At 40.0% G+C, this 23,409-nt stretch overlaps 1 protein-coding gene across 2 annotated transcripts in view; it reads left to right on the top strand.

The window, feature by feature from the left end:
- Window positions 1–2,882: 2,882 nt before the first annotated feature.
- Window positions 2,883–23,409, top strand: part of gabrb4 (gamma-aminobutyric acid type A receptor subunit beta4) — a 53,926-nt gene continuing 33,399 nt past the window's right edge. For both annotated transcript variants that reach the window (XM_044042190.1, XM_044042191.1), the window contains exons 1-2: window positions 2,883–3,585; window positions 7,091–7,185. In XM_044042190.1, coding sequence (XP_043898125.1) covers window positions 3,506–3,585; window positions 7,091–7,185 — 175 coding nt within the window. In that variant the 5' untranslated portion in view covers window positions 2,883–3,505. The remainder of the gene's footprint in view (window positions 3,586–7,090; window positions 7,186–23,409) is intronic.

Below are 23,409 nucleotides of genomic sequence, written 5' to 3' on the forward strand. Positions count from 1 at the left end.
GACCTCCATATCATATTTGATTAATGTTTGCACTCATTCATAATTAAATCTCTTTGAAGCAGATTTATAACCATCCATGAAATCTGATCATAGGTGTACATGTTCTCTCCTGGGCTGCAGCAAATATGAAATGTTCATGCATGTCTGAATCTTGCAGATCATGTGACATTAAAGTGTTTTTTTTTTTCTATGAACCACTTACTCTCCTACACCAAAGTCCATAGAGGAAATCAACATTTTTAGCTCACGGCGACACCAGAGCTACTCGTTGTACTGCTATCTTGTTTGGTAACTTTGAGTTACTGAGTTACATCCAAACACTGCAGTCACAAAGTAACTTGTTTCAGCGTACTGATGGAGGCAGCAGTGGATCAAAAACTCACTGTGTGCCATGAGGTCAAATCACAGATTCTCTTCATGGGCTTTGGTGTCCGAGAATGAGCAGTTTCCAGTCAAAAAACAACAGTAACATGTTCTTAAAACATCTCCATGTTTCCCTACTTGCAGCCATGTTTTCAGTGTCCAACCACAGCCATGTTTCAGTATACAACCACCCTTCAAAAAAACCTTCAAGTATTGCTTTAAGTACCGTGTCATGGTCAATCATGGTGATGCCCTTTAATGTTCACTATGTGATACTGATTCCATTCTAATTTAAATGTCCACATTCTGTCATATTGCTGGGGTGAAGACAGCCCTGTTAATGGGGTCACGAGCCACGTCTTTCTCCATGAACCACCACACAAGTGCATAATTAATCTTTTTTTTTTTTGTATCGACATTCTTGTAAGATTCACATAATGCCCTCGAAACCAGAAATCCTAACTCGAGTGCTCTGTTTTCTACTTCGTCACTTCCTATCCATTTTGTATGGAGCTGTGACGTCACTCGTGTGGGAGGAACACAGTGAATTCTCCTTATGTCTGAGTGCGGGGAGGTCAGCACAGAATATCCGACAGCAACAAATGTGAGACTATAGACTGAGGCTGCAGGAATTGATTGACTTTTGCTATTTGTCAGAGTGCTCGTGGCGCTGATAACGCAGAGGGGAACTGATGATGATAAAGCAAAAGTGGAGTGTGGTAAATCCCTGACTTGCCACATCTCTTTTTACATGTTTCATTGTGAAGCCATCATAGCAGAGATGGCTCAGCTGTGCCTCGGCTGCTTGTCTTGCTTTTGTCCCACTGACACCACAGTGGTGACAGCATCGGGTCTACTCCTTTAAATGAGCCTTTGCGCATAGCCTTCGAATCACCACAACTGCATCAGTGCTGGCTGGGTTGCCTAGCAACTGGACAGCACAGAGATCCCTGAAGAAAACCTCCTCCTCTGTATAAAACACAAGCTTGTGTGATTCTTGAAATTGTGACGTGTGGGGGTTAGCAATTTCAAGCAAGGATGTTTATGTCTCAAACACAAAGGCTCGAGTCCTGTGTATTGATACGCAGCTGAATTAAATACGTATTAAAAATTTTCAAATACATGATTGTATACTTGTTTTTCGTTATCTCTTCAGGGCCTTTAAACAGAAAACAGACTTTTCCAGGTACAGCAGTTATCCTGGGCATCAAAGTCTAGTCCTAATAAATCAGTCTGATTTCTGAGGATCTGTTGAGGAGCTGTGAGTAAAGATGAGGTTAGGTAAGGTAAGGCATTAACTGGTGCTAACGGTCAGATATAAGTCTCCTTAAGTCAATGCAGAGTCCTGACAAATCATAGTTTCACAAACTTTTCTGGGAGAAACACTAAGCTTTTCACAACCTGTTGTCCACATGGGGACCAAAACCTGGTCCTAAGGAGGCAGAAACTCATTTCTGAGTTCAGATTATAGCATTATGTGGTCATGTTAGGGATGAGGCTCTGGGAGTCAATGCAGAGTCCCAGAGCAACACATTTTGGGATGTTTTCTGTTAGAAACACTGATCTTATCAGAACCTGTAGTCCACATGGGGACCAAAACCTGGTGAGTTATGATTAGAAATAAGATGGTGAATCGTGGTTGGGTTAAGTTTGAGGTAAGGGCATTAACTCATAATGGTTAAGGTTAGAGATGGTGTGTTTGTGCGCGTGTGCGCGCGCGTGAAATGCATGGAGACACCACACACACACACACACACACTCCCAGCATGTTAATGGCTCCCAGACAGACACAATCCAGCGCATGAACAGGCTGTCGCGCAGGAATTCACCTTAGGTGTCCCCCACCCCTCCACCCGCCTCCTCCCTCCCTCTCCAACCCCTAATAGATTATTATTATTATTTGAATTTTAAATAAAAACAGAAGAAAAAATTATAACAACGTAAGGGGAGAGAGACAGGAAGAGAGAGAGCTACGCACACACACAGAGAGAGAGAGAGAGAGAGAGAGAGATAGGCACAGAGAGACGCGCTTCCCTGTGATCATGTCTCTCTGTGGCTGCTGAGTGTCTGTCATTTGCTCAGGAGAACACTCGTGGACCATATTAACGCGCTCAGACGCCTTTTAACGCTGGACAGCGGAGGCAAGTGCACGGACCGTCCAGATACTGTAGAGCTTTTCTTTGTGCGTGCGCGCGTGTGTGTGTGTGTGTGTGTGGCATCTTTGACATGAAACCCGACGCTGTGATGGTGATCCATGCGTTTGTCTATTAGGAGCCATCCGTATTTCTCGGCATGTAGTTTTTGATTTTTTTTGTTGTGTGTGTTGTTTCTCCTTCTCCTCCGCCAGAGAGGAGTGATATAGGCTCCTCTGACGTCTGCATCAGATATTACCCACTGCTTGTTCAATGTGCATTTTCCCCTCAGTGACTTTGCGCTGATCTACATCATCATCATCAGCATCAGCAGCAGCAGCTGCGAGAAGAGGAGTGAGGAGAGGAAGAAAAAAAAGGGGGGGGGAATTAAGATTTCATTTTTCTTTTCTTTTTTTTTCTTTTAATACAACCCACCTTCTCCTCTTCAACTGATCAGCAGCTCTACAGCAAATATCTTTGAACAACATCACACAGTGGAATAGTCTGGCGCCACAGCAGCAGCAGCAGCAGCGTCGCTGGAACCATGCCTCTTCTGCAGATTTGGACTGGGAAATTTCATCCACCGATTTGAGGCGGCTGCTCACTCATTCATGCCCGTGTTTGTTTGTTTTGTAGTGGAGCAAATACTTGTCAATTAGGAACTGCCGTAAATGCTGCTATATTTTAAAAGAAGAGCAAGATGTCTGATCTTGTGGTGTTAGTAGAGGGGCTCTGTGACCTGCACGGATTTCCATAGCTGGGGAAAACAGCGGGGGCCAAATACACGATTTAGTCTTTTCAGAAATTGAAATCAAGACGCCTGTTTGAGATGAAGACATCGCATGCGTAGATGTAGGCTTGTTTATTTGACGGGTTTTTTAAAAAAAAGGGGGCAATTATTATTCTTTTTTTTTTGATTGCCATTTGATTGTTACTTTGGGCATTTTTTCCGGGGGGGAGGACCACTGCACTGGTTGGATTATAGAAACTATATCCAAGGATTTGTGGAGATGTTGGGTCGTCAAGAAGATAAATTATGTGGAATTTTCTCTGCTGTGGCGGCTTTGTCCTTCGTATGCTTTGTTCAAAGGTAAGGAAACACCACCAGCTTTGGATTTTATGATAGAACAAAAAAAAAAAATGCAAAAATCACACAAATATATGTTATAACAAATCAATAAAAGGCTTGGATCGCGCAAATCGCATTGACGGGGTTCCCGGGCCCACTTATTAGGGGCAGTGCTGTCAATATATGCTCTATAATAGACGGTGCTGTGGCGCTCGCGAGCGTAAAAACATGCGCGTGCATGATGTCGGTGTCAAACCTATTGTGAAACATCACCTATACTCCCTCTATCAAAACGGGGATGTGCATGTATGCATGTAATGGTGGCGACTTTTCAGCATGATCACACTCAGAATGACAGCCCAGGGTTGTCCCCTAATTGGATCAGTCATTCGATCATCGATTGATTACGCCACAAGCAGCCAGATGTGCTATATGGGGTTCTATTGTGACGAGGCCTATACTGATATCCCATCTCAAATTTGCAAGGTAATATTATGATCCATGACATGACTGAATCAAATTAGGAATATCAAAAAAAAAAATGAAATTATCTTCATCATCATCATCGTCGTCATCATCATCAGCTGCTGCTGCTCCTCTCCAGACAGGAGAGACAACAGCCTGTTAGATTTCAGTGCAGGCCCTGCATATGATGTTTACAGAATGATTTACTGCACAAGCCTTAATGAAGCTCATCACAGTGTATCAGAACCTCCTGATCAGTGCTGTGAACAATAAAACCCCTCGTGGCCCATATAATCGTCCATGTCTGCAGTCCTCCTCCTATGCAGCCTCACTTCTGACATGTCAGTTCTCCACAAAAGGACCTGCCCACTGTTGTTTTGACACTTGGACTCCATTATGATCGACTGACCAGTGGGAGAGCCATATTTTTAGGCTTGTATACAGAGAGGGTCCCTCCCACACACACACACCTCACACTAACAATAAAGAGGAGAGCACACAACATCTTAAAATGCAGTACAATCAAAATCCCAAAAAGATAGTATACTTACTTTCCAATCATCTTTTTCAAACATTGCACTTTTGCGATACAAGACCCTTAATTCATTTGGAAACCCTTAAATTGAGTTGTGAGCAGTCTCAAAAATAAATTAAATGCTGAGAAACCCTTAAATTGAGTTGTGAGCAGTCTCAAAAATAAATTAAATGCTGAGTCATCTATATTTTACACAACTTATTAAACTGTACTGTGTGTGTGTGTGGGGGGGGGGGTTATTTATGTGTCATGCACAAAAGTGGGCAAGTCCTTATGCCTCCATACATACACAAACATGACTGTTGCAGTGGTTCATTCAATATTCCAATACATTTCAGTTCAATACAGAGGTTTGTGATTGTTTTACAGCTCGGGCTTTAAACGGCAACGTTCTGCCTTCTCTTTCAGGCTTGGCAGATTTAGCAAATGTTCCCTTCCTGAAGCACAGATTAAGTTGTATCAAGCATTCAACACACATAAAAGGGCATTTTACTATTACTAATGGCACATTCTTTTTGACATCATAAATAGACAAAAAAAAAGAAAAAATTAACCTCATTCTCAGCTTCTCTGAGCTCACACATCAAACTCTGGTCAGTCTTCCTGGAGTGCGCATATGGAGCTTTGTCTTTTGTTCAATCGTAACGCTTCGACTGATCCCATGACAATAATGTCCCTAAATAACAAACAATAAGGGTGTAATCCTGCCTGGGTTTCAGCTGTCACGGCTCCTCTCTTGTAGTGTAATGATGCTGTCAGGTGTCAGACCCACAAGTCCTGTAGCTACTGGCCAGCTTGATGAACAGCTGCACTGCCCATGAGCTAATTGAACGGTGCTTCCCCGGCTCAGCCGAGGGCTAGTGCGTCTGTCGGGGGAACAGTTTTAAGCAGCTTCTTCCCCTCGCACTCTCGTCGAACCCTCTCCCGTAACAAGAAACCTCAGCTGGAGAGCTGCTCTCGGTCAGGTGATGCAGGTCACAGCACCCATGTTACATGTGTCACTCACGCAGACTGTGCGCGGACGGTATATTTGCCCTCTGAGGGTTTGAAGTCTGTCTCCACGCCTAAGACCAATGAGGCCTGACATTACGATACATCCCCAAATTGAAATATATGCATGTCAGGATGGGCATCAATAAAATGCTCAGGTGTATTGTGTACGGTGCTCCCCCAGTAGGCTAGCAATGCTAGCATTCCCGCATACGACCGAGGTGTCACTTTAAGTCTAGTTTAGCATAGTTCTTACCAGCTTGCAAAACATCAGTGTCATTCACTGCGAGTAAAAACATTCAACACTTCTCCACACTTCAACCAGTGTTAGGTTTTCTTAACACTCGTTCATAGTGTCAGATTTAACTTTTCAGGTCAAACAGAGGAGGCTACGTGATTTACCATTACATTTGTGTTCATATATGCTAACATCCTACGACCAAAATACTAGCATTAGCTTGCCTAGTTAACAACCCATCTATAAAATTCTATCTGACCTTTATGTTAGCAAAGTTGCTAACAGGAGGTTCACCACTGGCAAAAGAGCAAAAATAAATCTCAATATTGTGTTTTACTTAAACTATTTGAATTTTAATCGACGTCAGTAGATGGAAGAGACGGTGGCACGCCATGCGTCAGGTGAATTAGCACCTTTACTGTGTCATCCAGTCAACTATTTCAGAATGTCATTACAAGACACCGTTATTAGAGAGATATAACCCAATAAACCAGAGTAGAACATGAATTACAAATATTACTTGTATACAGTGCAACAGAATATTTCTTGCATTGGAAAAAAACATATATATTTATTACAGTGTGGGTATTATTAATTCAAATGTTTGAGGTCGAACAAAATATGTCTTATTCTCAATTTGTTTCCTGAACATCTACCAAATTTAGCCATTACCTTACTTTTAATTGTGTTCATAAACTGGAAATCAACATCCTCAACAACGGCTTCAATCTCATTAGTCATTAAGCAAAATCTTGTTTTCACCCTGCTTTCTGACTTTCTACGAGGCAAACAATTCCACAGTCGTACCCCTTCACATATTATGTGTTATTGATTGAGGAAACCAAACCACATCGCACAGCACAGCCAGTATAGAAATGTATTGTTTAAACTGTTTTATATGGAGTCTGATTGATGAGACTCTTTCTAATAGCGATAGATGTTTTGGATTGACACCTGTCGCTGTGTAACTGCTCACTGGTCACAGCCACGCCTACTTAAGATGGCTTCCCACTTCCAAAAAGCACTTTTTAAATCACCAAAACATTGCAATGAATTTTTTATCAATGCAAGTTGGACAGTGTGTGGGGGCGTTAACTATTAGGTGGCGACTGCCAAGAATGCAAGAATAAAACAACAAACAAAGACTGGAGCATGAGACAGACAACACGTTCACTGCTTTGCATGAACTAGTAGACATGGAGGGATGAGTCTTTTCCCAGGCTTCATCATACAGTATGAGAAACAAAATGTCTATGTGGTTTAAAATACCTACTGTTGTCCTTTTTTTCTGCCCTCAGCTCCTCCACTGGAAGCACTGGAATGTCTTTGGCCAAGACCACCGTGGACAAACTGCTGAAGGGATATGACATCCGTTTAAGGCCTGATTTTGGAGGTACGTGCTGCGACTGCGTCTGTTTTCGCTTTTTTTCTTGGGGGTATTTACAATTCCAGCTTTATACACTGGGGCACAGTGTTTATGAGTCATTTCCCTCAGAGAGTCCTGTGGCAAAATACAGGGCTTGGCTATCATGCTTAGGATGGCTGCTTCTGGAGAACTGGGACACGTGCAGAACGCTATGTTTAAAAAAATATTAAATAAATAAATCAGATAGTGATTATATTGATTTGCAGTTTAGGGAAAACACTTTTGCCCCATTAAATTTTATTGGAAATTGCGCATCTCGTGCATCTGCTTCTAAGAATAATGGGATTTTGATCATTGCTAAAAATAGAAGGTGCGGGGGAGGGATAAGTCATTAGTTTATGTCATTTGGGCTGACTGTTTTACTGAAGCTATTCAAAAGGCTCCAATTATGTATTACAAATGTACCAGAGCAATTATGCTCTTCCCAGTTCTCTGTCTCTTTTTTCAGGCGACATTTTAGTGCATTTCACATCTTTGGAGGAAAAAAAATCATGTTTGTATTTTTCCGTGTATGTGAATTGTGATTAAAGGCTAAATATTATGTCACTCAGCAAGCAGGAATGAGGCACAATGTTGTTGTTTTCTAGCATAGTTTTTTTGATGTTAACTTCCAAGCAGGTTACATTTCGCCACTTATTTTCTTTTACCCAGTTTTACACTTTGCTTTTAGCAAGTTCGCACCAGTAATAGGTTTCTATTTATTGAATATTCACGTATGGTTTTCAGGAGGCCTGTGTGAGTCGAAGGCTTGTTCAAACAGGCAACATAATGGGCCTGTTTGCGATAAATACTGTGCGGCACGAGGAAAATGTGATAACGTCGGTGAATATTGCAACGACAACAATATATGGCTCGTGACAAATGAGCAGTGCTCGTGTCCGACTGCTTCGGGTTCACTGCCAACATAGAACCAGACAGTGAGTCGCCGACACAAACTGAAATAAAATTAAATCCATTCCCGCCTCATGGGTTTATTGAACAAATAAATAAAATACACCTTTGTGTATTATTTTTTTGCTATTGCATACATAATACCTGGGATGGGTATCTTGTCATTGTGAAAAACTATAACTATACATATATATATATGTATATATATATATATACATATTGCAATTTCAGAACATGGAGGATCAGTTAAAAGAGGTTGATTCCCATTTTATGGCTTTGACTTACTGCATGTGAGGCTTGGCCCATTCAAGGCCACTCACTGTTAACATCACCACACTGTTCTGACAGCCATATTGATGGTTCTAATCCAGCGCCGTATACAAGGTTGTACCTATTAATTTCAGTACCGGCTTTATTGTTGCCGCTGTGCACACACATATCCGAAAGCTTTATATAAACATGTAAAAAAAAGAAGAAAGAACAAAGGAGGCTTTTGACAGAGCGTGATGTTAATTCAACAAGAGCAAACAACACAATAGAATGTCACAGATTAAAAATTGCTCCAGCTGTAGTTCTCGCCAACCAGTGATTTATATTTAGGGGGAAGATGAATCTGAAAATACATGTTGACATGCTTGCAAAACCCACAATTGTCTCATGTAAAGGCCACGGCTTTTTAAAAAAAAATCTACAACAGTTTTTTATTTGTCAAAGGAAATTGCTAAATTAGAAAAGTAACAAATGATGTTTTTAATGTATTTTCTTCACCAGTATGCGATTAAACAGGCCACACGCATCAGTCTGTCTGTTCTGCTTTTTGGCTGTTGTGCCAAAAAACAGATGCTCTGATGAAGACTGGTGTGCCAAAATATGTGAGGCTGATGTTTGCTTTTGTTAAGAACATGCTGTGGGTTGGTTGAGGTTATGTCTTTGTCGTGTGCTTTGGACTAGAGCCATTCCAGAGTCATTTCAAGATTCAGTGAAAGGGGAAGAGTCTTCGCAGTAGTGGGCAGGTGTGTCGTAGAGAGTGGTGTTTCTCCGTTTGTCACAGTGATAATCATTTTAAATCCAATTTGGATTCAACTTGGCACATTGATTAGGATCAGTGTTTTGACCTATGTTATTGATTTTTATTTATTTTTTTTCAAATCTGTCAGCTGCCATGGTCACCAAATGGGATCAAGTTTAACCCCAATGGCGTTGCACGATACATTCAACGAAAACACACATATCTTTAAGCCACTTGCAAGTGTTTTAATAAATTATTCAAACATGTTGTAAACAGCGACTTGCCCCGTGATTACTCATATGGTAGACTGTGGGAAAAAAGAAAGTGTCATTATAGTAAGGCCTTTGAATACACGCAGAGCCTAACGAAATAATTGTTGTTTTTTTCTGCGTCTTTGTCTGCAGAATCAAACCTATAATTGCTTTTGAAAACACCACATTTAAAATTTAGACGTTAAACAACGTTTCAAAGTCGGTGTGTACACTTTTACGTGACTGTGCTACGTGGCTCCGTGTTTATAAGTGTGCCCTGGCAGCTTTCTTTTTAGAAATGTACCAACTAAATTCCTGGTCGAACACATCGGCCTCATTGTCTTCCTCACGAACAACAGTACAGCTTACAGTTGTGCAAATGAAAGCAGATTCAGCAGGAAGGTTGCAGAAAGCACTTTGTCATACTGTATCGTAGCATTATACAGTGCAGTCAATACAATTTGTCGAATGTTATGATTAAATTATGCCTGAATTATGCACAAAACATTGCAGTTTATTTCTGTGTAAGGACAAAGAAGCTAATTGGCTTTTGTTTATAAGATATATGGAGGAGGGCTGTTGTGCAATCATTTAATTAGCCATATATAACATTAAACAATGTATGCATTTAATTGAACAAATAACGTAACACTATCTCTTTGTCTCACTTATACTGCAGTACATGTATTTTTGTAATTTATTTTGTCTTTTTTTTCTATATTGGTTGCTTAGATTTGTTTATTATAACTTACTGTTGTGTTGCAGCCCTTGAATGCATCACAGTGGTCAGAACAAATTTCATAGAGTGAGTGTGCAGGCAGAGAGAAGCTGCATGTGCTTCACCCTCAGGCCAAGGAGCTGCAGTCCATCATGTCGTGATATTTCGAAAATCAGTCAGCCACTTCTGCCGTGACACAACTGCTGACGGCCTTCAGCTCTTGAGATTCAACCAAGAGGGTTTTAATTTAGCACAAAGCTGGACACTGGCAACCGCCTGACCAACACCCACATTTAAAATAACATCCATTGTCAGTCAGCGGTGTAAATCAGCGGCAAAATCATGTGTCGTAAATGGTCAGAAAAATGACTCTGCCGATGTGACAGTCACCGTTCATCACTTCCCTCTCCCTCCCATTAATCTATAAAGCAAACAAGAATTTGAGAAATAGAGCTCTGAAATCGTAGACGGAAGGCAGCTTTCCCATCATTTGGAACTTGCTGGGGAGCTAAATGATATAGTTATTATTTCTGTTTCGTTGCCATATTTTAATTAATTAGTGTTCATGGTCAAAGACCTGAATCACCACAACCACAATAAACTGCATCACCCACATGACCTGACAGATATATTGCGTCAACTCAGATTTAGCAAGGTAACCTGACCTTGGTCGTTTTTCAGCGGTCGCACCAATGTCAGTTTCAACACGTTTTGAATCACTGTTGTTGTCCTCAGGCTGCTCCCATGGAGGGGTCATCGCAGCAGAACACCACTCGCATATTTGATTTGGCTTATTTTATTTACACTTTAATTGTCGTGCGAGTCGTCTTTCAACCGGAAGGTTGTGGGTTTGATTCCGGCGCTCTGCTAGTCTAAAAGTCACGAGAGCAGTCAAACACGCTCACAAGCAAATAATATTACTGCACAGACGGCACCGGCCCTCTTATGATTGGTCACTTTCAGTGCGATCGCACCCACAAGATTCTTCTTGTATTTCATATATATATATATGTATGTATATATATATATATATACATATATATATACATATGTATAATACTAGTAAAAGAGATACCTGTATAACTGTCCACAGGACACCTCGAGACATGGAAGTAAGTATTTATAGAGCTTAGTATTCTATATTTTATATTATGGAGTTTCATTTTGTAAAAAAAAAAAATTTAAAGTTTTTTTTATAAAGGCTATAAAGTGGATGTTTATACGTTTGATGATGAGAACGTTGGAATCAACTGTGTGTGATTATATGTTGCTATACTGTATCAGGCTACTCTGTGCTTTAAGTCACATTGGATATGGGAGTCATTATGGATATAAAAGTGCAAAATTCAAAGTGATAGTGCTACTCGGATGAATGATAGGAGAAAGGAAACTTACTGTGACATACTTGGTAATCCTTGTTATCACAGTTGGCCTGTGTCCAGTAAAAGATTAAATTACAGACATCAAAAGAGGTCAGCTGTTGTAAGAGCTTTTTAAGCTTCATCTTTATTTTTTGTATACATGGTAACCTACAACAGCAAATTTAGATACTTGCTTTCATATTGTGACCTGGCTGTACTGTGAACTTCACGAAGCTTTACGAGGGCCCTGCTCTGAAAGCCTTTAAAGTAATGATTGTCTTCCAGTCAGCTCAGCGTCCTGTTAATTATAATGCCAACAAGGAGGAAGCCTTTTCCTGCAATGGTTTCCACTATGGTGTGAGTGCAGCTCTTTCAAATAAGCTGGTTGCTACAGAAAACCTATTGGATTTGCCTCATGAACTTTATCAACAACTTAACATGATTGCTAGAGCGCGATCCTATTCTGTGTTGTCCTCTGTTGGCACAAACATTGTCAGGAAGATTAATGCATCTTGTTGGCCGGGACCAATGTGGTTGCACGTTAACATATAATTGAGAAAAAAATGAGAGTCATGGTCCATGTATGGTGACCAAATGAAGAAAACGATGCAAAAAAATGAAGGGAAATCCTGCTCCTAAACTTAGGGGCCGATCTCATTTCTTATTTTTACCACCACCCCCACCTGCCACCTTCGCATTAGCCGTTTGGAACTGATTAAAATCCAGCCCTATGAAATGGGACACACCTTGAAGAATGTGATACGTTATCATGTAAGCAAACACAATGTGGTATGTACAATAGACAACGGACACATTGTTATTAGCATAGCTGCACCACATGCTAACCAATGTTAGCATTACACATACACACACACTTTTACAAAATGTACAGGTACAAAATCAGAGCATAACAAAATGCTGTTTTTTTTATCTGTATTAGTAAATACAATGTAGAACAAGCATGAAACATAAATATAGCATTTCAATTCAATTCAATTTATTTGTATTGCACCAAATCACAACATAGATTATCTCAAAGCACTGTACATAGTAAAGCAGAAACCTTTACAACATTATAGAGTGCGGAGAAACCCAACAATTCACACAATGAGCAAGCACAAGGGGGAAAAGTCCCTTTTAACAGGAAAAAATCTCTGACAGAACCAGACTCAAAGATGTGCGACCATCTGCCTCGACAGGTTGAGGTGAAAGGAAAAATGGGGAACAGAGGAGAGGAAGGGGAGAGAATGGGGAGATGAGGGAGATGAGGTAGAGACAGAAGAGAGAAATCAGGAGCAGAAATACAGCAAGTGTATCAAGTTATAAGTTTAGACAAGACAGTTCTGAATCAGCTATGACAATGTCATTTATACAGGCAGCAGAAGAGATTGTTGATTAAAACAAAAATCTTCAACCTGAAATAAACCTGAAACAAATCAAATAAATCTAAAATAAATAAATCACAATCACAAATAGGACCCTCGTCTTTAATAAAAGTAACTTTAATCTGAAATAAATAAACTAGGCACAAATCAAGTTTTCATATATAACTAAATAACAACATACCCACCATCAAGTGAAGCACGGTAATGGTGATAATCATTCATTACATACCAGGATTTTTAGTGTTCTTCATGTGTCCCTGACATTACAGGTGTTCATGTACTGTGGCTAATGCCAGAGTCTGAAAAGGGTGTAGTCATCTCCCACGTTCACAAAGCGTGACCAACGGACATAGATGAAAATGCCTCTGCAGGCAGTCGGATAGACCTGGATGATATATGCGGAGCGACAAAAAGATGTGTCAACAAACGTGCTTGTGGTAGTTTTCTCGGAGCGATGGCTATCTAGTAATGACATCTAAATTTTGCTCCGTGGAGCGAGTCGCTTAAAATGGAGGCAACGGGCGAAACGAAAGACAGCTGTTCTTCGGTGGCTGCCAGCCATTTGTCTTCAGACTTCCCTCGCAGAATCCACACAGGACTGAGGCAGAAAAGGCTCCGCTGTCGTATGTGTTTCTGCAACGCTATCAATCAAACACACGTTCTGCCATTCAGACAATTCCTCCAATCTTCATGCAGAAGGCCAGTGTCGTGGAAGCTCAGCTTCCCTGGAAGTGATGATTTTCCTGCATTTGTTGTCCAATCACTGTCAAGCTCACATCCATATTTGACCACATTTTAGAGGAAGCTGAGCTTCCCTTGCTGTCTTAGAGCAATCGCCACTAGTGGACAACCATCCATTCAAATACAAGATTGTGAATCTTGTGAATCCTGTCCGTGGTTAACTTTTGACCACAAAGCGATATTGTGCTCAGGGAGGTTGTATTAGGCACAAAAACTACTCGGTTTGGTAAATGTCAACTTGTCGTCATGTTTATAAGCCCTGTGTTTTTGAGACCCATCCATCTAACCCCATCCTCCAAACACGGGCTCTTTTACTCTAAGTTTACTCCGCCTGACCTGTTTGGTCCCATCTTAACTTCTATGACTCGAGGTTGTTCAACGACGAAGCCTATATGTGTTTTAATCAGCTGCTGACACAGATTACCTGATTACTTTGTGATTTTTGTCTCATGTTAGTAAAACTTTGTAATTGCTGGATTGTTTATAGCACTTAGGCATACAGTAACTTACATCAGGCTTTGACAGCCCCAGTACATACATGATGCTTTGGTGTGTGAGAAAACTGGCTGTCATAAAAGTGGTGACCCATAAAATGTATCTGAATAAATTCATTATGTTGTGTAATGAAGTATGTGACCTCGCTAAATCAGTGTCACAAGGGGCTCATCTAATTATTCATCATTCTCACTATATTCACAAATAGTACATTTACAAGTATTGCCTTCTGGAGTTAGCACCTCCGCCATTGTCTGTCTGACTGTGAGCAAATTGTAATGTTTTTGGTTCTCAGTGTTTGAGAGTAAACACATTGCAGTGTTGGGTATTAGAAGGGCCAAAAGGCTTTTCTTTATTTTATTTTTCCATTTTCCCCTCAAGTGCCAAAGTGAGGCCCCTGGGCATGAGGGTGCTGGTTCATGCATTTGGCCCCAAGTTGTCTGGGTCTATACAATGACTTGTAGGCATCCTCCCTTCTTTATCTGTGTCATGAAATAGAAAAAAAAAAGCATTTTTATGAAGCACTGTATCTCTTAAGGGTTATAAATGTATAAATGTTGAGTTGAAATCAGGGCCGACATTACACAAAGAATTGTATTTCATCAAATGTAATTGCGTCGAATAAAACGGTTTTACAATAACAAATATTGTTCCCGAATCAAACATATCAAATCGTCCTCGAAGGCAGGGTGTTGGAAAGACTGTAGCATACCAGATACCACCAATTCTTTCAAGGCCAAACTGTCCTCCATCCTAATAGCCATTTCCGAAGAAATGCTCAAATCAACCAGAGTCATTACTCTTTGCCTGGAAACTTTAAAAAAAAAAATCTTTTTTTGGCAATTATCAGTAGCCAGGATGGTGGCCAAACATATCTTTTATTTATAGATTATTAGTTATTAAACAACAATATTTTTATTTAATCACATAGTGTATGCCCAGCATAAGAGATTATTTATTTGCCCACATGCTCCCTTTTACCACAGTGATTGACCGTCTAGGCTGAGCGGGGTATGTTCAGTCGGTCAGGGAAAAGGGCAGGGTGGTCTGACACCGCTTTTGTCACCATTAGTAATTTGTACATGGGAACTGGAAACATAGGATGACAATCTACCGATGTGGAGACTTGCTCAGGGTTCTGGGCAGAGATATTGACAGTATTGATCTTGGCGTAAACAAGAAAAATCACATGACAAATGTGATGTCCACTTACTTGGATGAGATAAGAGGACCCACTTTGGCTCTCACCTCCATCACACATTTGTCCTTCTGGAGGACATATTTCAAATCAAGCTGTCATCACAGGGATGTGTTTTTTTTTTTTTTTTATGGCCTCAGCTTCCACCATTAACAAAGCACCAAGGGCAACATGTGACAAATTCTGGGAACATGCGTGTTCCTGCTGGCGATGGAATGCAGAGAATTTATAAACTGTAAAATATGTTTCAACGTACACACTTTGCTGCAGAACTGTATGGATACACACAAAATAGAGTTCTTGTTTATAGCATCGCAGAACATGTGTGTTCTCCAAAACAGGAGACTGTGAAATGGTTTCCATAGTAACGGTACAGTAACTGAAAGATGCTAATGTCATGTGCAGTTTTCTGTACATGCTCCTTTAACTGGAAAGTATGTGACACAAGGTAATACAAAAACATGGAAATATGTTATTTATGAATACATATACTACAAAAAACATATTGCGGTCATGATAGTGCTTTATTAGATATAGATAGATGTGTTATTGTAACTGAATTCCTTGAGTAATCATTGTGTATTTATTTGGTAATTGATAATAAATGAATCGCTATATTAAAACTCAGTTTGCTGTATTTGTATTTGTAGTGGTTGTTGGATCATTGTTCTCTCCTTCCTGTCTTGAACATGGAATATATTTCAGTTTATCGGCACAAACACTGTTGTGTGACGCTTCCCTCTGCGACTCAGGCATTTTGTTCCTTGTATGAAGCGAAGAACAGTGATACTGGCTTAGTTTGTCTTAAATGGTATTTCGTCAGTTGTGCACTGGAGAGAAAATTCGTTTTTGCCGAGCATGCGGGTATATGTGCATAAACAGGATGACAAAGAAACTGGAGTCTGTGTAAATGTCTAACAGAAGATGCTGCGCTGGGCACATTTACAATGTGAAGCCTGTTGGTGAAGCTAGTCTTGCAGGTTTTAGAAATCGACCTTAGTGTGCACAACTGCAGTAATAATTTGCTCTGTGATTATTTCAGGCAACTTTGGAAATGGATGGGGGATACGCAGGAGCTTTTTTCGTCGAGCTGTGTTGATGGACGTTCTCTTGTGTGGCTTGTTTTGAGAGACAAAGGACAAAAGAGAACATGTCCTGTCTCAGAACAGTAACACCACAGTAATGTGACTTTGCAGTCTTCTGAGAATAAAACAAAAGTGACCGGAGAGGTGACTGTGACTGTGGAAGTCCCTGCTGATTCTGTGAGGCTGTGGGGATTTTTAATGCAGCTTTTTCACCTCTACAAAACAGCTTTAATTCATTCGAAAAGCCTTTCTCAAGTCCATTTTTAAGATAGATATGTCTGTTTTTGTAAAGCTGCTTTTTACTACAGTTTTGCCATTCACACAGTACATGTATGTGCAGCACGTTTTCTATCACACATATTTTATACCCATATACCCTGTGCGACAGTGTGTTCCAACCCACAACCTTCAACTTGAAAGACGACTCACTTTACCACTGAGCTACAGTCACACAAGTGAGAACTTCTTAGTAACAATGGAGAGAAAAGACGTTCCTCACCAGCTTCTGACAAAATTCACAATGTTATAAATAGAATGGAAACAAAAAGGAAAGCTAAGAAAACACTTAAATATTCAAAAAATTATAAATACACATGCAGTAAAAAAACCTGGTATACCTGGTATAGTACTACACGCAGGCTTGGATAGTACTATAGTTTAGTACTACCCAAGCCTGCGTGTGAGTGTTTATATACCAAGAAAACTCGCTTACTAGTTTGAATTAACTTATTTCATTTAGGTGTTACCAAGTTGAAGTATTGGGTTTTTTTTTTTTCATTTTCTTTTATTAGTGTAGGTGTGATGGACATAAAATCGACTTAATAATTCACTGAGTTTCATGTTTAATTATCAAATGACAATAAAAAAATACTATTCTGAAGGTCAGATGTAGAGGAAAGTAAACTTGCATTGCACAACATTCACTACATATTAGATTTGAATATATATATATATATATGTATATATATAAAGGCAAACTCAGCTCATATGTGGATAATGTTAAATAGGATCAAAGTCACATTGGTTCAGTCTCTTTACGTTATTCTATATTTGTGTTCGTGCACAACAGGACCGTCACATCTCAAAGCCCAGTTATGGCTCGGCTAAGCATTTATCCCAGCGCACTGTAACGGTTAAGCCTTAGCGTACATGTTGCTGTTTAACAATGTCAGCCATTAAAAGGCATCACGAGGTGCCAGGACTGCAGGAATGTGAGAGTCAGACTCTGTCTGTGAGGCAGCTTGTGGCCATCACTGTAAGCACCTGATCTCTCTGCTGTATGGGCTGCGTTCTGACGCAGCTCAGTGCCAGTTCAGCCTGCAGCCACGCCGTCAAAGCACGGTCACCTGTCCCTGTGTCTACTACACACGGCTGGAACTGAACTCATTTTCTATTGACCCAAATGAGTCCCAGCTGCAGCTTGATCTTGTTTGTAATGGAAAAGCAGTAAATGTAGCCATGAAGCTGTGCCGCGATTGTGGAGATACGGGTGATGAGAATAGACATTTAATTGACTGAATATGAAAGGGAGAGCCCACACACATGAGTGAAAGCAGGAGCTGCAGCACTTTACATTAAGCTCCTGACACCTTGATGGAATGCCGGTGCAGTGGATCTTATAATATCATATTAAATGCTATTATCATAGGCTACATCCAGATCAGACATGTGGTCTCCCAGTTGCAAAACTAACTCATTTTTGGAAGTCCAAAATGTTTATTTAGAAAAGTATACTGCAGATGTACCTTGCATGTTAAATTTGAAATTTGAACAGTATAAAACATATTTACAATAACATTTTTTTTGAGTCTTTGTCTCTCAATGTGCAAAAACAGGCCAGAAAATGGATACTATACGTACAGGTGTTCGTCCCACAAAAGACGCGGATTCGCCAGCTTCCTGAAACAGCGCGAGTGAAATTACCGTAATAACCACACAGCGGCCTTGACATTGCAACTAATCGGCTTTCAGAAACTGTCGGAAGTTTTCCGATGTAACTACGGTAACGCAAAGTGCAAATGTGCCGTTAGCAATACGCTCAGTGTTAAAAGGGTTAAGCAAATTAAAATGACACATTCAAGGAACTACAGGAAAACTGCTTTTTTATTTACAATATATATAAAATCAGTGGTTTACATTTGGGTAAAGCATAGAACTGGGTATGAAATAGTTTTCATTGTAAAACAGTGACTATAATTATTATTTTATTCGTATAACTTGGTATCTTTAAGTTGAATGAGTGTTAACTATAGTCTGTTGCCAATGGAAGTCATTTTTTTGGAAGTGTGTTTTCTTCTTCTTTTATTGTGCGTTGACTGCGGTGTCATCCCCTTGCACCAGCGCGACAAAATTAAACAGCGATGAAGAAGAGCGTCGTCCTCTCGAGCTTAATCTCACCCACACATTTGCTGCGATAACCTCTGTTTGTAAATCCCCACTGGGGATCGATAAAGGTCCACAAATATGATGTTTTCTGCTGTTGAGGCCAGGACAAAAATGGTATTTGTGTGCATGTTATGAATGTGAAGCGTCAGATATGAGCTGTAATGAATCATTTTTGAACAATGTCTGAACCTAGCTGTTCCTTATGTGTGTACCAGAATCACTTCCCAATGCAATAATTTACCGTCTGAAAACATGACTGCTGATTGATGAGAGCAAGGCATCCGTCGGATCTGGCAGCAGCAGGCATCGGATGACATATGGACGCAGTTCTATCACGAGCAGTGGACACTTTGTACAGAGGACAGTCTCTTAGTCTGTGTACTGCCACGTGTCAAATGGTGGCTCGCTTTGCATTCGGGCTGATAGCACGGGCCGTCGTAATTCAGTCTCAAAGTAATGCCTATTCAGCAGGAGCAGGAGTGTGTTGTCAGAATCCCAGGATGGATGTTGGGGCATGTACAAGTGATATCTATCCTGATGAAGAGAGAACGGCCAGTGATTTATTACAGGAGAAACACAGGGGAAAAATGCTCAAGCTGGGTGCTTTCCTCCTCTGCCTTCACTTAGATTTTCTATTTGAATTAAATGAGGTGTGCATGTAGGCAGACAGAGGGGGGGCAAAGGGTGGTGAGAGATAGCATGCAGCGGAAAGGACGTACTTCATCTTCCCATTCAAAGTGTTGTTTTCAGCAACTTTGAAATGAAGGCGAAGAATTGCTGATAGAATTGCACCAGAATTCATTGCCGTGGACTAAAAAGCATAAAAACCTCAGGTCAGATATTGGTGAGGCACCCTGCACACGTGGCAAGCACCCCACCCAAAAGGCTCACTTTTTGAACCATACAGTGATTGATGCGTGGTGCGTCCTTGACTTGAAGGCCAAAAAAAAATGCATCAGCTATTCAATTGTTTCACGTAGATAAACAAGAATAAAAAATGTCACTTACAGCGTCGGGAGATAGATGCCCCGCCACCCTTCACTGTACCAGGATGTGTGCTTGCAAACCCATCCCATTACCAAAGTCCAGTCAGCTGGATGAGAATTATGTGAGCATCGATAAAGAAAAAGTGCACATATTGCACAAACAGACATTAAAAAAAAATGTTTTTACAAATGCACTTTATGCGTTAAAAAAAGGGTTTTTAAGAATAACAGCAATGGATCCTTCATTTTTTCCGATGCTTTATTAGATATATATACATATATATGTGTATTAGATTATTTTACACAATGTACAGTATTTCAAAGCAAGAACAAGACAAGAATGCCGTAAAAAAAAAAAAAAATTCAACCAATAACACTAAGTGACCCAGTTTGGAGAGACTTGGAGATAGAAGTTCTCATTCCTGACCAGGTATCCATTAAAATCACACAGTGGTACCGTCAGCACTTGAGTTTCGTCTCTTAATTCTGTGCACAGTGTATTCTCAACTGCAGGTTGCCATGGCAACAATGTCAGTGTGGCATCTGTGTAAGCCATGGTTTAATCATGATACTGCACTCTGATGTGATGTGGTGTTGAAAACAGCCTCAACACCATTTTGTGTTTCATCACTGACACATGACAAAAAAAAAAAAAAAGAATCCGGTGAGGCAAATGGTTTCATTTACTGAATCTTTCCCAAACTGGAGTTGTTTGATTCGGAGGTGACTGCAGTGACTGTTACACTGCGGTAACAGCGGAGGTAATATAAAGCACGGTAGCTTACACAAGCTCACAGCTGAAAATACTCACATTTTTGGTGGCAGGAAGTCAGAAAAACAAAAAACGTATCCTTTCAATCAGATTCCTATTGCGTCAGCATATTCTGGTGTGATTCATAATCACATCGTCTCTAGTCCCTTTTTGTTGCATTGCTCCTTTATATATCCCAAAATACTGTTTATTTATTGATAAACTTCCTTCATTCTCTAGTGTCAAGTCTCCATTAAATACAGAGGAGGGTGTGGAATAGTCTCTTAAGTAGGTAAAATGAGTGATGTGTCCCTTTTCCATGAACAACCTTCTCCTCATGGTGTGCTGCCTTTTATTAGAGTCTTTGGAGGACATGAGTACACACTGTCACTTTTGTTATGCTGGCAGTTTTTTTGTTTTTTTTTAAATGCATTATGTTTATCTGACTTCATATTTATGCATTTTTGCCTTCATATGCTATTTTCCCCTCAGGTTTTTGTCATTTGAGTCTGTCATTTAGAGTGTGTATATATATATACATATATATGTATATATATCACACACAACACTTAGAAAAGAGAACACCGCTTTTGTATGACAGCATTTTCAGCCCATAGAGCATATTTTCATGTGACGGCAACTGTTGCCTTTCCTGTTGCCTGGCAACACCGGATGTTTGCTTCCTTTTCATGTTGCAGATTTTGAATTTCTGAGGTGTTTTTCTTTTCTTTTTCCTTTTTTTTCCCGTGCCTTTCTTTGACAGCCAACATTTGCTAAATTACAGGAAATGAGGGGAAAGACATGGGGTTTCGACATGAAAAGTTATTTGGCGCCCTCATTGTCCCCGCCTTAAAAGGGATATTTCAGGTATTTCAACCGTGGACGTGTTGGATACTGACACGCCGAACTACGTGTGCACCCCAGTGAAGAGAAGCAGCATGGCTGCCATGCAGGCACACAATAAAAAAATAAATAAATAAATGCTTTACCAAATTAAATCTATGAAGTCTACAATATTTCAAGAATGTGGAAAGGCTTTCTCCTGCACCAAAGTTCTACAACTGGTGATTTTGATCCACTGCTTCAACTGGATTTAACTTTAATTTACCAAACAAGGCTGCAGTAGACAAGAAGCTCCTACTCCTGTGAGATAAAAACACTACACTTGTACATTTGAGCAGGTGACAATTGTAGATAAATTGTAAAAAAAACAGTCTTGAAATATTGAAATCAAGTTTTTATGCTTGAGGAGGTGGAAACGCTGGCGTATTGATGGAACTGGATGTGAATGAAAATAGGAAATAGCAGAAATATAGCAAATATTACTACAATAACGAGTTAAAATACGACACTTCCAACAGCGCTATTTTACGTCACCGATTTTAGTGAGCGAACTCCCGTTATCTTTAGAAACACACGCAAATGCACATTTTCTTAAACAGACTATTTGAAAAATTCTGTTAAAAGTTTAGCAGTCACAAATGACTATGCAGTTCACCACAAGACAAATCCTGAACGATGACTTTAATCCCTAAGCCTTCAGGGCAGCCCACTATACTTCATATAATAATTGTCTAAAACAATTAAACAAAGTCTTTAAGCTTCAGATGTAACGTCACATACTGTATGAATATATGTTAATAAAGCAAAGATTCCTGACGTGATTGGTGAATTCCCGCTCTCCTGGGACACGTTAGCCACGATCACTGAGGAGGATCTGCACATAATTACCATAGGTTAATATAATTATGCTGCCAGCGTCAGCAGAACTCCTCGTACATGGCATGACACCAAAGCAACTGGGATTTCCTGCACATGTAAGGTTACTCGGGAGATTAGCTTTGACGTGGCACAGGTGGCACAAAACAAAAAGACAGCTGTTCTGTTTAGAACAGAAAAAAAGCTCTTTTATATGGAATCTAAAAAAAAAATCCTGATTAACGCCATCAATCTGTGACGTTCTGAATCATTTATGGCGACAAGTGAATAAATGATAAGTTGGAACATAAAGGACTATTGAATGAATTATGCTCGTCTTCAGCCAATAGTTTCCTAACGGCCGCAGGATAAATGTTGCAGTGGGTCAATGAGTGTCCTCAAATAACTGTTTACTAACTAATATTTGTCCAGCTTTACCAATAATTCAGAAACACTTGCGTGAAATTGATTTGTGACTCGTTGTTCAAACAGGAAGTGGCTGGTTGAAGATAACCTTTCGTGCTCAAGATGAACAGAAAAGTTGTTTTATGCACGACTCTCATTGTAAATTAGGTCACGAAAAACTGGTATGAAAAGGTCTCAGAAGCACTTTTGTCTCATGCCTCTCAAGATATAGAACATTATGAATTTACCGTTTGACTTCATTTTTTTTTCACATCTAAAACATTACAAATACATTTAATTGACACATTTAAACTGTATTTCGTTCTCTAAATCTCCAATTCCACTACAAATCCATTAAAATAGTTTATGTTTTGCGGCATAAACTAATCCTTCTTGTTCACCCTTGGTCTTTTTGGAGTACTTTAATAATGTTGCTCTCGGGGATTTGTGATTTATGAGTTCGGAAAAGTCCACGGGTAATATGTGCGGCGTTTCATAATTCACTGACAAAATCTGTGTGTATAAGTAGGAGGCATTGTTCATGTGCAGCTTTTAGCGTGGAATCTAATTAGGTTTCATATATCAGGTCCGAGGTTTGTGACAGGAGAGGACGATAAGATGGGGCCACCTTTACTTTATCCTCCGTCTCTCTGACTTCCTGTGATGTACTGCTCCAGCCTCATTGTTTCCTTCTCGCCTCCTCTTCTGTCCCCTTTCCCTTTGCTTTAATGATTTCCCTTTATTCACCAGCAATCAGCAGTCTGACCATGCTGTTTTTTTTTTGTTTTTTTTTGTTTTTTTTTATCCATAGTTGCTTCAACGGCGACTGTAT

This window comes from Solea senegalensis, linkage group LG13, assembly GCF_019176455.1.
Source record: "Solea senegalensis isolate Sse05_10M linkage group LG13, IFAPA_SoseM_1, whole genome shotgun sequence".
NCBI lineage: Eukaryota > Metazoa > Chordata > Actinopteri > Pleuronectiformes > Soleidae > Solea > Solea senegalensis.